This window comes from Falco peregrinus, chromosome 4 (genome assembly GCF_023634155.1).
Source record: "Falco peregrinus isolate bFalPer1 chromosome 4, bFalPer1.pri, whole genome shotgun sequence".
NCBI lineage: Eukaryota > Metazoa > Chordata > Aves > Falconiformes > Falconidae > Falco > Falco peregrinus.
In genome coordinates, this window is record NC_073724.1 from 50064458 (window position 1) to 50078825 (window position 14368).

The 14368-nt window shown below is 38.8% G+C and overlaps 1 protein-coding gene across 1 annotated transcript in view; it reads left to right on the top strand.

The window, feature by feature from the left end:
* Nucleotides 1–14368, top strand: part of OCA2 (OCA2 melanosomal transmembrane protein) — a 177834-nt gene that overhangs the window by 73263 nt on the left and 90203 nt on the right. The window contains exons 15-16 of the mRNA XM_027788838.2: nt 12262–12409; nt 14015–14072. Of these exons, the coding sequence (XP_027644639.1) occupies nt 12262–12409; nt 14015–14072 (206 nt within the window). The remainder of the gene's footprint in view (nt 1–12261; nt 12410–14014; nt 14073–14368) is intronic.

Here is a 14368-nt window from a genome sequence, read left to right on the forward strand (position 1 = left end):
AAAAGAATGTGGCTGACAGGTTGAGGGAGGTGATTCTGCCCCTCTGCTCTGCTCTGGTGAGACCCCACCTGCAGTGCTGTGTTCAGCTCTGGGGCCCCCAACACAAGAAAGGCATGGATCTGTTGGAATGGGTCCAGAGGAGGGCCACAAAAATGTTGAGAGGGCTGGAGCACCTGCCCTGTGAGGAAAGGTGGAGAGAGTTGGGGTTGTTCAGCCTGGAGAAAGAAGGTGCTTAGGAAACCTTATTGTGACCTTTCAGTACTTAAAATGGGCTTATAAGAAAGATGGGGACAGACTTTTTAGTCTTTTAATGGGGTCTGTAGTAACAGAACAAGAGCTGTTTTTAAACTGAAAGAGGGTAGATTCAGACTAGATATAAGGATAATGGTGGTGAAACACTGGAGCAGCTTGCCCAGGGAGGTGGTAGGTGCCCCATCCCTAGAAACATTCAAAGTCAGGTTGGATGGGGCTCTGATTAGCCTGGTCTAGCTGAAGATGTCCCTGCTCATTGTAAGAGAGTTGGACTAGATGGCCTTTAAAGGTCCCTTCTAACCCAAACCATTCTATGATTCTATATCAAAATGCTAAATATAGAGCAAGTTCGTACCTGTTCTACGCAGGGCTTAAGAATGAGAAACCTTTGTGGAAGAGATCAGCTCTGGGAAAGGAATTATCTTTTTGCTGGGGAGGAAAGGAACCTTTGCAGCCTCCCAGATAAACGCCTTTGTATGCATCGTTATAAAAAATTATTACTTTTCTTTGTTGCCTGGAATAGTTTATTAAATCTTTGGTATTCAGCATTTTTCTGTAACTTCCCAACTTTCTTATTTAAAAAGAATTAATTCACTTTTATTAATTTCCTATTTTCTAATAAAAGTCATACCTTCATAGACATTTCCATGAATAACTAGAGTTATTATATACTTAAATTATCTTTAAAAATGCCAACATGCAAGGTGTCTTGAGAGAAATAGTATCTAAAGTCAAGAAATTAATTCTGTTGACTGTGAACAATTTTGATCCTGACATAAGAGCATTATTTTATGAATATATGTTTTAGAAAATAGAATTGTTATTTTTTCCTTCAAGCTATAAACTTCTAAAGCATATGTTTTGGATTTTTAAGAAATCAAGTATGCATAACAAGGTTTTTTTAATTTGAATAGACCAATTTATTCACTAACATAGTATTTTTGCCAGTGAAAGACTGCACTAGTGAAACACTGGCTAGCATATTTCCCTCAGTTCATCTCTCGGTAATCTTTGTTACTTGCAGCTTAACTTGTTCAGGTATAGCAGTCTCCTAATCGGTACACCATGTGTTCTTATAAGGAGCTGCTCCACCATTGCTGCAAAGCTGATCAGTAACTGTTCAATTAAAGCAAATGCTGAAGCGCTACTCTATGTATTGAAATTTTCTGTGAAAGGGAAAGTGGCCAACACAGCTCCATTAGGAGGTAGCTGTTGTGGTCAGAATGTGTGCAGAATGTACTCTAAGATGCTTTTAGGGGTCCTTCCATTTCATGTTGCAACAATTCTGTGATAACTTCAAATGGCTTGTTTGAAGCAGCTGTTTTAATCAACTAAATACCAGCCTTCTCTCACCCTGCCCCTAATTAGCAATTAAACAAGATATGTGAGACTTAATTGGTATATTATTTTCCCCAGATTTTTCTTCCCTGTATGCCATGTGTTTTAAGATATTTTTTTTCCTGTTGCTTTGGGCTACACAGATTGTTGAGAATGGAGAAGTACTAATTTTAAGAACAGACAATGCTGTTATTCTGAAGACACATTGGCAGATTAATTTCAGTGCTGTGTGTTACCAGTGGCTTTCAATTGTTCACTTTCAGACTGAGCTGCAGCACCTGTGCAGCAGAAAAAAACACATGTTCTTTCCCCAGGAGCCACTGTCTACATGCTGTGGCTTGAAGTGAGGCATATTACAAAAGAAAAAAGAATATGAAGAACTAAGTCATGAGAGAGAAAATCAAATGCTTTTTCAAGAACGGATGGATATTTTGAGGACTCTTTTGAGTGTGACTTTCAGCTGATAAAACTGCACCTTGTTCTGTGTGATGCAGAAAAAAATGCTAGGTTTAGGCTAGCAAGCTGAGAAAGTTTTAAAATTGTATATACAGTTTCCCAATATAATATATAAGGGGAAATAATAATATATGAGTGAAAGAGGAATTAATCTTGCTGTTGTCATTCTGTCCCAACCCAGCACATCCTCCCCCCCAACTTGAAGGCATACTTTTTACTTCCCTTAAGGGTTTACAATACATTATTTAGTCCCTGGGAAACATGGCAATACACTATTGTGTCTCAGCTATTGAGCTGTGGAGATGTTGACCTCAGCATTTGGGAAGGTCACTGTCCCCAGGACAGTGGGTGGCATATGGTCTAGTGACAAGTGTTATTATTGACATTTTTGACAAAGAGGAGAGCTTTGTCTTAGCACAGCAACTTATTTGGCACCAGTTTCCCATTTCTCCTGTGTTGCTTGCTCCAGTTTCTGGTAATTTCACTGGCTGAAAGCGAGACCCACTATTGAAGCAGAAGTGGTGATGCCAAGGGAGGGGGGAGTGCCTTTTTCCTTCTAGTGTGCCTCACTGTCTGCAGCAGAGAAAATACTGCTATGGTAGTATTTAAAGTATGTAAAGTTGACAACAGAAGGAATTTTCTAATTAATCATAGTCATGTGTAAAGTGTTTAACATGTGAAAAACATGGTGCTGTTTCCCACAACGTGAAAAGTGGTAACCAGATGAGTGAGCAAATCTGTTTCTTTCTTCCATGTGCAGCTTTACAGTTGCTTCCCTAAGAGAAGAAAAAGGAAAGGAGGAGGAGAGAAAAGAGGTACAAAACCAGCAGTGAAAAGGTAGAAAGTCTAGAAGAAGTAGGGGATGATAACTGAGGGCTGTCACACATGTGTAACTGTTAGGACTGTGCTTGCCTGCAAGATGTCCAGGCACTCACTGTTCCTGGACGTAGAGTACGTACTGCTCACGTTGGGCCTCATTTTGCATGAAATTGTGCAAAGAATGGCAGAGCTAAGCAAGAAAGAGAAAAAACAAGGTGAAACTGAGAAAGTTGTTTAGCACTTAATGTGGTGAGTTTTGCCCTCTGTGTCCCATAGTGACTACAGATGTCTGCCACGGTACTTTGTGTTGCGCACAATTGACCAAGTGCAGACATCACCAGTTGTAACTGTAGCTGAACAGAAGGTATCACTCAGTGCTGTCATTATTATTTTGTCCACGTGACCCCCCTTGCCCGTCGCAGCCCTGAGATGCCTGCCTGGGGGAATGGTCCCCACGCCAGGTGGCTGTGGTTAAAGGGTTAACAGCTTGGCAGTTTTCTCGGGGAATGGATGCCCAGGTGGCCTCTGCAGCCTCTGAACAGTGGTGCATGCCCTCGTGCCACATCCTGCAGTGTGATGTATGACCCTTCGGTTTAATGCTGGGGAAGAACTACTGTGATGTCTTGTGAGACAACCCCAATGCTGTTTCAGACAACTTGAATTGAAAAAAGCCCCCACAAAATAGTAATCATGTCCAGGGCCACAAGGACACTGCAGTCAGGCGTTACGTAGCACCGATACAGATACGTGTACTGCTCAGGGTCAGAGAACTTAGTCCTATTTTAGTAACATATTTGTAACTGTAGGAACCATTTCTTGCTAGAATCAGTGAGAGGTCACCTAGCTGGATTAAGTACACTGACAAATCTCAATCCTGCAGTGCATCTGTACCTATGTAGGTACTTTACTAACTGCCAATAAAGCATTATTGGTATTTTAATGAAACGTTGAAAGTAGTGGGCTGTCCTCACTTGAAACCTGGTTCAGGTGAGGAAACCAGCAGGCAGATTATGCAGAGAATAATGTCCAAAGAAAGAAATATTTCAAGATATTTTCAAGCGTTCAACTCCAAGCTCAATCCAGATGGCAGTTCTGCAATATGCATTGCACTCTACTGTCCTCACCTGGGAAGCATTTTTAAATCTTGAAGAACAATGTGGAACATAAATTTATTTATTTTTATTTTTTTTCTCTGCAATCCATTTGTATATATTAACAATGAATAGTTAACATTTTAACTCTCCTACTGTAGATGATAACATGCTAAACTAAAAGACACAGATTTCTTACAAATTATCTTGGGATCTAAGTTCATACCTTTCTGGTACATATTGTGTCTTTTATTTTAAAAAACTGGAAGACTTTCATTCTCAAAGGAACTAGGTAGTTTTATGGCCTCTGCAGACTTTGTGTGTACTTGGTTTTGGCTAATATATCAGGATCCCCCAGGGTCATGATTTTATGTTTGAAAATATTTTAAAAATAAGAATTTTATTATTTGCACCTTCAATAGGTCTTCTAGTGATTAGGAATGAAAATAAGTGTAGTTATTTACACAGATACAAGATTTTTATATTTTTTGTATTTTTAAACATTTTGATAATTTTGTGTTTAAAATCCTGTATAGGTTCTTTGTACTGCTTTAGAGTTGATGGAGTATTCTCCTTGGAAAGAGGAAAACAGTGATCTGTCTTTTCTTCTTTTCAACTGATAAAAATAGTATTCTGACATAGCAGAATAAGGGAAAAAATGACAATCATATTATTTGCTTAGTGCATTGATAATGTAGCCATCAAGAGAAGGCAGCTATAATATTACTTTACCTGCCTTAAGCAAAAGAAAGTATAATACAGTGGCATTTTGAATTAATAAAGCAGCACTTCACAATTTATTATATACATTTTTAGTGGAAGGAATCAGTACAGAAAAATCACTGATGAGAGGTAAAAACGTAGGAAGTGATACTTCCTGTTTCTTTTACAGCACTTGCCCTCCTTGATTTCTGTATATATACCACAGCTGTGAAATGATTGTACAGCTCTAAACTGGTTGGCAAGACTTGGCCTTTTCTTTAACAGTGTTTTGGTGTAGCTATGACAATTTTTTTCACTTTACTCTGAGAACTGTGAAGCTCATAAGATCTTCCTGATATACAGAGCTTAAGAGAACAATTTAGGTTAATTTAACACATGCTCTCTGTTTGCTGCAGAGAACTTTCACGGTGATGATATTTCAAATAAAAGTGACAGATTTTTAGATTATTCCTGCCAGTTTTATTTATCAAAATGACCTGAACTTATTAGTTACCATTATGACATTTAAATGAGATGCTAGAAGATGCGGTGAGTCTGGAGTGTGCTTTGTTGTTTTGCTCTTCATTTTGTCCTGCTAAAAACATTAAATAAGGCACTATCTTCTGGATTATGAGAGTTGTCCTCTTGAGGCTCTATATTTTCATGATTCTTTTTTCCTTAGTAAGAGTTGGTAAATACCACCTTTGAGTGGTTGCTTGCAGCACTGTTTATCGGTAGGGTTTTTCCCCCTCTTTTTTTCCGGGTATTGAAAGGACCTCAGCAGTAGTTATGTTTGATGCAAAATGTTTTAGGATTGGAATGTATCTATTCACTTTTGAGCAGAGGATAGTGAACAGAACAGAGATAATTTAATTGTGAGACTTGTACTTCAATGGAAAACACTGGCTAAATTGGTTTTCATTGGTAAGTCTGGCAGTCTGAGTTAAAACTTTTTGATAGCGAGTAAACAGACATTATTTTTCTAGATTTCAAACCTGATGAAAGTTTTCTGAAACACTTCCCATGACCCTGTGCCTTCTCAGTGGAACAGAGTGATAACGAGCACACATGAAACCTAAATATACTCAGATTCCTGCTTTTAAAAGATGGGGAATTGCAGTAGAGGAAACTAAGGGGCAAACCCACAAGGACTAAAATAACTTTGTGGCTCTAACTCTCACTTACCCAAAGATGAGAACAGAGCCCCATATCACCTGAGAAAGATCTGCTCCATCACTCAGGGGCAAACCAACTGAAGAGTAATGTATGTCTTTATCAATTGTGCTGAAATGTTATGAGATCTAACCCTCTTTAATATCTATAGATTACTCCATCTGAGTGTTATGTGACCATCTCAGAGGTATTAAATTGTCTATTCCCTTAAGAAATTCTTTACTGTAAGGGTGGTAAGACACTGGAACAGGTTGCTCAGTTGTGGGTGCCCCGTCCCTGGAAGTGTTCAAGGCCACATTGGATGGGGCTTTGAGCAACCTGGTCTAGTGGAAGGTGTCCCTGCCCATGGCAGGGGGGCTGGATCTAGATGGTCTTTAACGTACCTTCCAACCTGAACCATTCTATGATTCTATAAAATGCAGGGGTAGGCTTGTAGTGTTGTAGATTCTTTCAGTAGCTAAAATTACAGGGGAAAATCCAAAGCACAGTGAGGAAAAATTCCAGTTCCATTTTGAAGGAGAAGAGCATTGATGTTTTGCAGCTTTCTGAACAGCCTAACTCCTGGGGCTACTCCAGAAGGCAGCTCCTGGGAGGTGACATAGGTGTGTGGCGCCCTCTGAGCTTTGCAGTTTTCTGCCTGGCCTCCAGCTGCTTTGCTGTAGGGATGAGGATGTCCTGTAAATCCTGTGCCATGGATGCAATCCCATGCTGGGCAGCTGAACTGGTGTTAGGTGCCTCGGAGACCAAATGGGGCTCCAGCTGTGAGACTTTGCATTGAATGGCTTATATGAATGTTCTGTATTGTTTTATGCAGCATCATGCAGATTTCTTAGAGTCCTTTGCAAGTGTTTAGCTGAATAAGAAAAAGTGTGTTTTGTTGCTAAGACCTTGCAATGGTTATCGCTTTATCCACTATTATTACCTTTGTCCACTATTGATACATTAGTCTACTCAATAGAACATTTCAGTCATTTTTTTTCCCCAAGAATTAGAGCATTATGCTTGTGTCCTGTTGAGGGGTGCTGCTTCTAGGAGAGAGGCATGAGTTGTTGAGCTGGAATATCCCTAGAGGATAATTCTTTCTACACTTGGGTTTCACCTTTCTGACTTAGTTTCTGTGCTTTTAAAATGGAGATGACACTTAGTTACCATCTAATAATGCTTAGAGGATTAATTACATAATAGCAGGGATTTAAAAAATTACTAAAAGTTACAGATATTATTACTACAATAAACTATAATTCATGGTACTTAATTTGCTGTTCAGTTAACATTTAAACAGAAGTATTCTTGTTCCAAGAAGTTAGCAAAGAAAAATACTTGCTTTACTTAAAATACTTAAACTACAATAGGATGTGGAGACACACACACTCACACACCCCCCATTCCCCATTCAGAGGAACATCCTTTGCATGTTGTTAGTCATAGCCCAGCGTGCAGACTCGTGTTGCTTGCAAAAAGTAGTAAATGTATTTAGTGCACTTGCAAGTTAAAAATTGCCATTTTATAATTTTTATCATCTCATCGAGGTTGGCCATGCTTTCCTGAGTATCTTCAATTAACAGGACTGGCCTTTTCAGATTCTGAGACTGGGAATTAATTACACTCAGTTTTTGAGGATTTCTTTGTTATTGGCAGTCAAGTGGGAGGGAATGTGTGATTAATCTAAGTGAAAAATCAATCTGACTATTAATTATCAGATTGCAGATTGAATATGCATTTTTAAATGAAACTTAATTTTTTTCTAAAATACAGAAAATGTTTTCTAAAATGTCACAGCTCAGGTCAGTAGCTGGAAGCCCATTAAATTCAGCAGGTCCAGGATGTCTTCTCTGTGATCTCCATGGCAAAGTATGATAAATAACAAAACCAGAACAATTAGCAGCATAGGTTTACATGTTTGCTGATCCTAGAACTAAGACAAAAATTATTCTTTTCTTGTTGGAAATGGACTTTCTAGGGGGGAAAAAAAGAAAAAGAAAAAAAGAAAAAAGATTTTTTTTGGTGAAATAATAGTGCTAGGAATATTGCTGTGGTGCCTTGTGGGCTGTATGAAAGTACTATTGTGGTGGGTTGACCTTGCCTGGATGCCAGGTGCCCATGAAGCTGCTCTATCACTCTCCTCCTCAAAAGAACAGGGAGGAGGAAAATAAGATTAAAAAAACCCTTGTGGGTCATGATAAAAGCAGTTTAATAAAGCAGTAGCAAAGGTTGTGCTTGCAGAAGCAAAGGGAAACAAAAGATATTATTCTCTACTTCCCATCAGCATGCGATGCTTGACCACTTCCCAAGAAGCAGAGCTTCAGCATGCATAGTGGTTGCTCCAGAAGACGAAATGTTGTAAATAACAAATGTCCCCACCTTCTCCTCCTTTCTCTGAGCTTTTATATCTAAGCAGATGTCATATGGTATGGAATATCCCATTGGTCACTTTGGGTCAGCTGTCCTGGCTGTGTCCCAAGATCTTACCCACCCCAGCCAACTGGTGAGGAGGGAATGGAGAGACAGCCTGGGTGCTGTGCCAGTACTGCTCAGCAAAAGCCAAAACACTAGTGTGTTATCAACACCTTTCTAGCTAGAAATACAAAGCACAGCACTATGAGGGCTGCTGTGGGGCTCAGCCAGACCCAATACAGCCATGTTCACAAAGATTTTAGTATCATGATGGGCTGAATTCCCTGACTGAGCTGCAGCTCTTCTGCCTTCTTTTACTGCAGATCACTGCATACTAAACTTCACTTAGCTTCTATCACTTCAACTACTGCTACTACAGTTGCAGTTAAATGTTAATATAACTGCTTTAATGATAAACTGCTGTGAAAGGTACATGCCACACACATACATAATTTCAATTATTGGCAGTAGACCTAGCAACGTTAGGATAAATTGGATAGCAGGCCGATCCACCATAAAGTTAATTCTGTGAAAACCCTGCAGATGGGGTTTTGTTGGATGAGTGAGTGGAGTGTGCTCACCCTGGTGTAACATGACCATTAGATCCCATCTGAGGAGGGAGCAGGAACTTATGAATGCAGGGAAATGGGTTGTGAGACCTCCCCATTCAGGGGCAGAGAAATACTGCCCTTATGTTGCCTTAGCCGTAATTTCAAAGTGATTGACAAGACCCTGCAGTTGCAATAAGCCCTTGTCCATGTGTAATATAGTATGTCATAAAATATCAGATGTTCCCAAATCCTAGGGATTGCTGCCTAAATGGATTTGCACACCTGAAATGGGAGAAGTATAGAAAGGCCCAAAGACTTTCGGCCATGTTCAGTGTTCTCACTGACCTCAGGGTCCTGCATTATATTTTCTTCAAAACAAAAACTACTGCTAATATGTGTGTATGGCCTAACGCCACAATGGGGTATTACAATAAGAGTACCCTGAAAGAGAAATAGGAGAAACATTCTGTGGGATGACCTAGAAAACTTCTTCACATTTTTTTTTCTGCAACAGGTGTCGCAGTTTAAAAGATGTACTGACTGTTCTGTTTTTCAAAAGACATTTTATTCTGAAGTGAATTCCACGGCAGGCGAACAAGGATGTTCGCATCCTTGGGATGTTTAGAAAACTAATGACTGAAAAATCAAGCATGTACTTGCTGTACATAAACGCAAGACCAAAGCCATGTGAAAACACGTGTGTTTTTTAACATAGAGCAGAAAACACCAGGCTGACTTTGCCAAACCTGGAGATTAGTCCAATGGCACTTCAGACATGGAACAGGAAAGTGCAATGCAGGTCATGCTGCTTTGTGCTCTGCATGCTTGTTTGTGGCACAGATACAGTGATGCTAGTTACCCCTTTCTGAAGGAGAGAGGATAAAAATGTTTGCATGAAAATACCTGCTGGGGATCTGCATCTCAGATGATGAAAGATTCAGCTTTTGCCCATCAGCAAAACTTTTGGTGAAATTTTACTTGGAAAGGATGGGAGGAAATGCTATGGCAGGATGAACAGACATGATCAGAAAAGGTGTTGCAGCAAAGACAAGTAAACTGGATGATCATGCTTCATGAACGTTTGCCAGAGAAAAAGAGAAAAACACAGATTTTCTCTTGGACTGATGATGAGAGATGGTTTCAAAGCTACAGTCCAACTGACTTGAAAATTGCATGAGAAAGCACTACAGAAAGGACTGTTCATCTGCTAAGGGTGTTCTCTCCCTTCACTTGCTTAAGTTGAATACAAAAGTTTTTATCTCCTTCATTCTGGGGCAGCATGTAGAATCATAGAAATATTTCTTTCACCCCAAAGGGCTCAGGAAACTTTTTCAAAGAAAAAAAAATTGCCTGTGAAGTTATACGGGTGTGCCATGTTCCAACTTTTCTCTGTCTAGTCTTGCTCAGGGAACAACTTCCCAGCTCACAATTTCAGACCAGTTTCAAGGTAGATTTTATGAGGAAGAAGTTGCCCATTAAAATAGTTTGTTTCCCCATTGACCAGACACTGTGGAGCTGAAGCAGACCCCAAACATGTGGTCACTAGTTTCTTTCACAAATTACTATACAAATTCAGAGGCTTAAAATTTAATCTTGCTATCTTATTAAACAAAAAATGTCACAGTTTCTGAGGTTTAAAATATGGGATTTTTACACAGCTCCCATCCACTCTAATCCTCAAAAAGTCTTGTTTGTTTTTCCCTGTGGGGAGCAGAAGATCAGCTGTGGCCTAAAGCTCTGTCACTTTTTTGTTTATATTCTGGAAAAGAGTGGAAAATCACTGCTGATATATTTGTGTGTGTCACAAATGTTGATGGAAAAGTAAATGATGGCTATGCCAGGGTCTCCATGGTGTCATGTGGATCCTTTGATAAACAGGACATGTCCATGTTTTAATATAATTTAGTGTAAGATTATGCGCCTGGCGAGAATCACCAAATATTTTACTAAGGAAACTTGGTAGATTCGGCACCTCTTTGATACCTGTAGTTCAGGTATGAATACCTTCTTGGAAGAAAAACTTTAGCTGAGCACTAATTGTTAATAACCTGGGATAGTCATTGGGCTTTAGATAGTTTGAATTGACATTGCTGGTCTTGCATTGTAAAGCTTCAACAAAGACGACCGTTTCGATGGATATGTGCTCGTCTATAGACACGAACCATACAAAACGTGAGGCAATTGCTGTTCATATTCCTTTTTTGTGTCAACTGTTCAGGCTCTGAACATGCTTACTTTTGCTCTTAAACGTTTGAGTTCTGTCAAGTCTAATTCCCTCTTATGGTCAAACTTTACATGATTCACTCTGTATTATCATTATAAATGCTCACAAAGGAAAGGGGAGGGAATTAAACTAGTTTAGTACTCTTTGATAGTAGGGACCCCACTAGGATTTTGCATCAGTAAATGATAATATCACTGCCTACATCAAAATAAGTTTAAATGTTTCTGATGTTATGACATAATATTTTTTTTTCTAAATAATGCATGTAGTTTGTATACGTGGTGCAAAGACTGCCATATCTGTTTCTTAGGATAAGAACAATTTGCTGATTGAACAGGGATCCTAAGATATAAAGCCCTGAATTCTTAACACATTGTCTTCAGTGACATGAAATTTGAGGGAAACAGAAAAGAAGGGTGAGGAAACATCCTATTGCTTCATCAGGAAGCATTTGTACAAACAGTTTCTGAATGAATAGTTGGCTCTTATTTTTTTAGTGATTTCCTGGAAAATCCAAAGCTTTTGTCATTCTCCAAGGCCTTGACAATATTGAAAAAAATAAACCAAAAAATGTTAAAACTCCTGACAAGATTTTGCAGGCTGATTTCAAGTGTAAAATCAGTCTATCTGAACTTAACGCAGGATCAGATATCATTCAGGTCAGCTTGCAGGAAATGGTAGCTGTGTTTATGGATCTTTTCAGTGCCTAAGAATGAAATCCTCTTAGGAAACCTTTAAAATGTTATTAAGGGATATTGCATAAGACAGTGCTAAATTTCAGTTTTGCCTTACGTTGATAAAATTGCTTGTATGAATATAGAGTGAATGGCAACATAGTCCAGTCTGAATACATGAAAGAACATTTGCTGTAATTCCTAACTACAAAGAAACTAGTATCTCATTAGCAGTATAATATATTTGGCAGTTTATTTTCTGATGAAAAATGGATGTGCTATGATTTTAGCACTAAAGCTTGTGAAAGGCATTTGCAAGTGTTTGAAGACTGTACTTCTTTTTCTTTGGAAAAGGACTAAGGATTAACTTATTTAAAATTATGAAAAATTTCTGTTTATTTTTCATTCCCTTCAGCTCTGCAAAATGAATGGTAAAAGCAGCTTCCTATGTGGAGAATTGTTGGAAAACCATTCCAATAATTTTAACAGCTTTGAGTCCAGGGCACGTTACACATATTTTGTGCACCTCTGGTTTAGTGCTCTAAGATTATACCTGCTCTAAGATAAGTGATTTGGTTTCTTTTTAGAGCTGAAACATGAGATCTATGTTTGGAGACTGACTGCACAGCGCATTAACCCAGCCAGCAGAGAGGAGACTGCTGTGAAATGCCTCTTGATGCAGAAGGTGCTGACTCTGGAGATGCTCCTGAGGAAGAAGCTGAGGACGTTTCACAGGTGAGTGGAGATCAGTGTGTCCCACCTCCTCTGCTCCAGCCCTTGGTGGGGACAAGCTGAAGGCACAGGGGACTGGCAGGGGCAGGGACATCCCGCTCGTCTCAGACTACAGGCAGGACTGATAGCAGGGGTAATTCTGTTTGCTTCAGCCAGCCAGGGGTTCATATCTAGTAATTTTAGGCAGAGCTGAAAGTGAAGGCTTTCAGGGATCTTCACTGGGACAAGGCCTATATTCTTTGTTGTCTCAAGCAGATGGGTGTTGGGGCAGATCTCAAGAGCCACCCTCACCCTCAGTAAAACACGAAGTATTTGATGACAAAACCAATACGTAAGTCCTGGGAAATATACATCAATATGACCCAAATTTAAAGGCCTAGAAATTTCAGGTAGTTTTTGTTTGAAATTATCACAAATATGTCATTAGACTTTTCCTTGCAATAACGGCATCAGTGTAGTAAAACGCTGTAATTTTTTTTAACTGAAAAATTCAAGTGCTATTCAACAAACTGCTGAGTTGGAAAGATATGTTATTAGAAAATTGCTGGTTTTCAAAATTATTTTGTCATCAAATCTTCAGTGTGAACCTGAGTGCAAGTGTAACTAACCGTTCATGTATAGAAAAAAAGGTTTATATAAACTAGAATTAACAGAAATGCTAACCTTATTTTGTTTACATTCTGGAAAAAACTGTGGTTATGCTATGGAATTTGATGACTGAGAATGAGTGATAAATACTTGGAAAGTAAATGGACTAAAGTGACACTGAAATAATTAATTTTCATTAATAAACATGTTAAATAGGCACTGTGAGTAAGGACATGTAAATTTCACTATTCTAGTAATAAGATTACTTTTGTTTACATATTTTTTTTGTTGATATTGGGCACTTTGAATGGATTGACAGTATTAATACTGAAAGACCAAAAAGGCTGTTAAAATCTCTTCCTTTTTAAAAGATTGTAACATTATTAGACTTTACAACACTCTAAAGAGGACACTTCTGAAGTATAAATAAAAATTGTATGTTTATTCTTGAAAATCAGGATTCCTCCAGCACAGTACATTTACAGCAATGTAAAAATTCTTTAGCATTAGCAGAACTGCTCCTGAGCTGCAGACTCCAAAGCTATTTGCTAGAAGGCTAACTATGCTGATAACACAATGAAGTTTTTTGAATATAAAAAACTTGATTTGAAAAAGCAAATGTAAAATATATGTGTTCTGACTTGTTGATGTTAGCACATGACCCTTGTCTTATTGCAACAGGGCATGCACAGCTCCTGAAACTATTAAGGGAACTACATGTTGCATATAGCCAGCTCCTATACCGAGATCCATACTCTGTAGGCTAGCTCCTTCGCAGTCTGGGGCACTTTTTGTGAACTGAAGGGTTTGTGGTTTAGCAGAGTGTGTTACAAAAGTGGAGTCTTAAGTGAATGTGCATGGGAATTTTGCTGCTGGTCATAAGTAGGCCATGTCTCCTTTGTGGTATGAGCTACTCCATAGGGGGAAAAGATGATCTGTTCGTGGTGAGACAGATTTATTAACACCACTCTTGACACTCCAATTTCACTCTGGAAAAAAGCAGGTGTCGTTTTCTTTCAGGCAAATTTCACAAGAAGATAAAAACTGGGAAACAAATATTCAGGAACTCCAGAAAAAAGTAAGTAGATGGCAGTTATTCTCAGTACCCGTATAAGTGGACCTATGCCTTTATACAGAGTGTTTTGAACCTAATGCAAATTTAATAACTCTTATGATTACAGAAAAGCTGACAGGCAGGCTGGCTGACTTCTCAGTGGGGTGGGGTTACTGAACCATCTTGTGAGGTTTTGTTAGGTTTTATACTTTTGTTCCTTAGAAAAATATCATTTAAAGGATCAATAAATGATTCATCAGTGTTTTCTTAAATTTTTAATCCATGGCCAGAAAGACTCAGAAAGTGTCAATAGGTTGTTT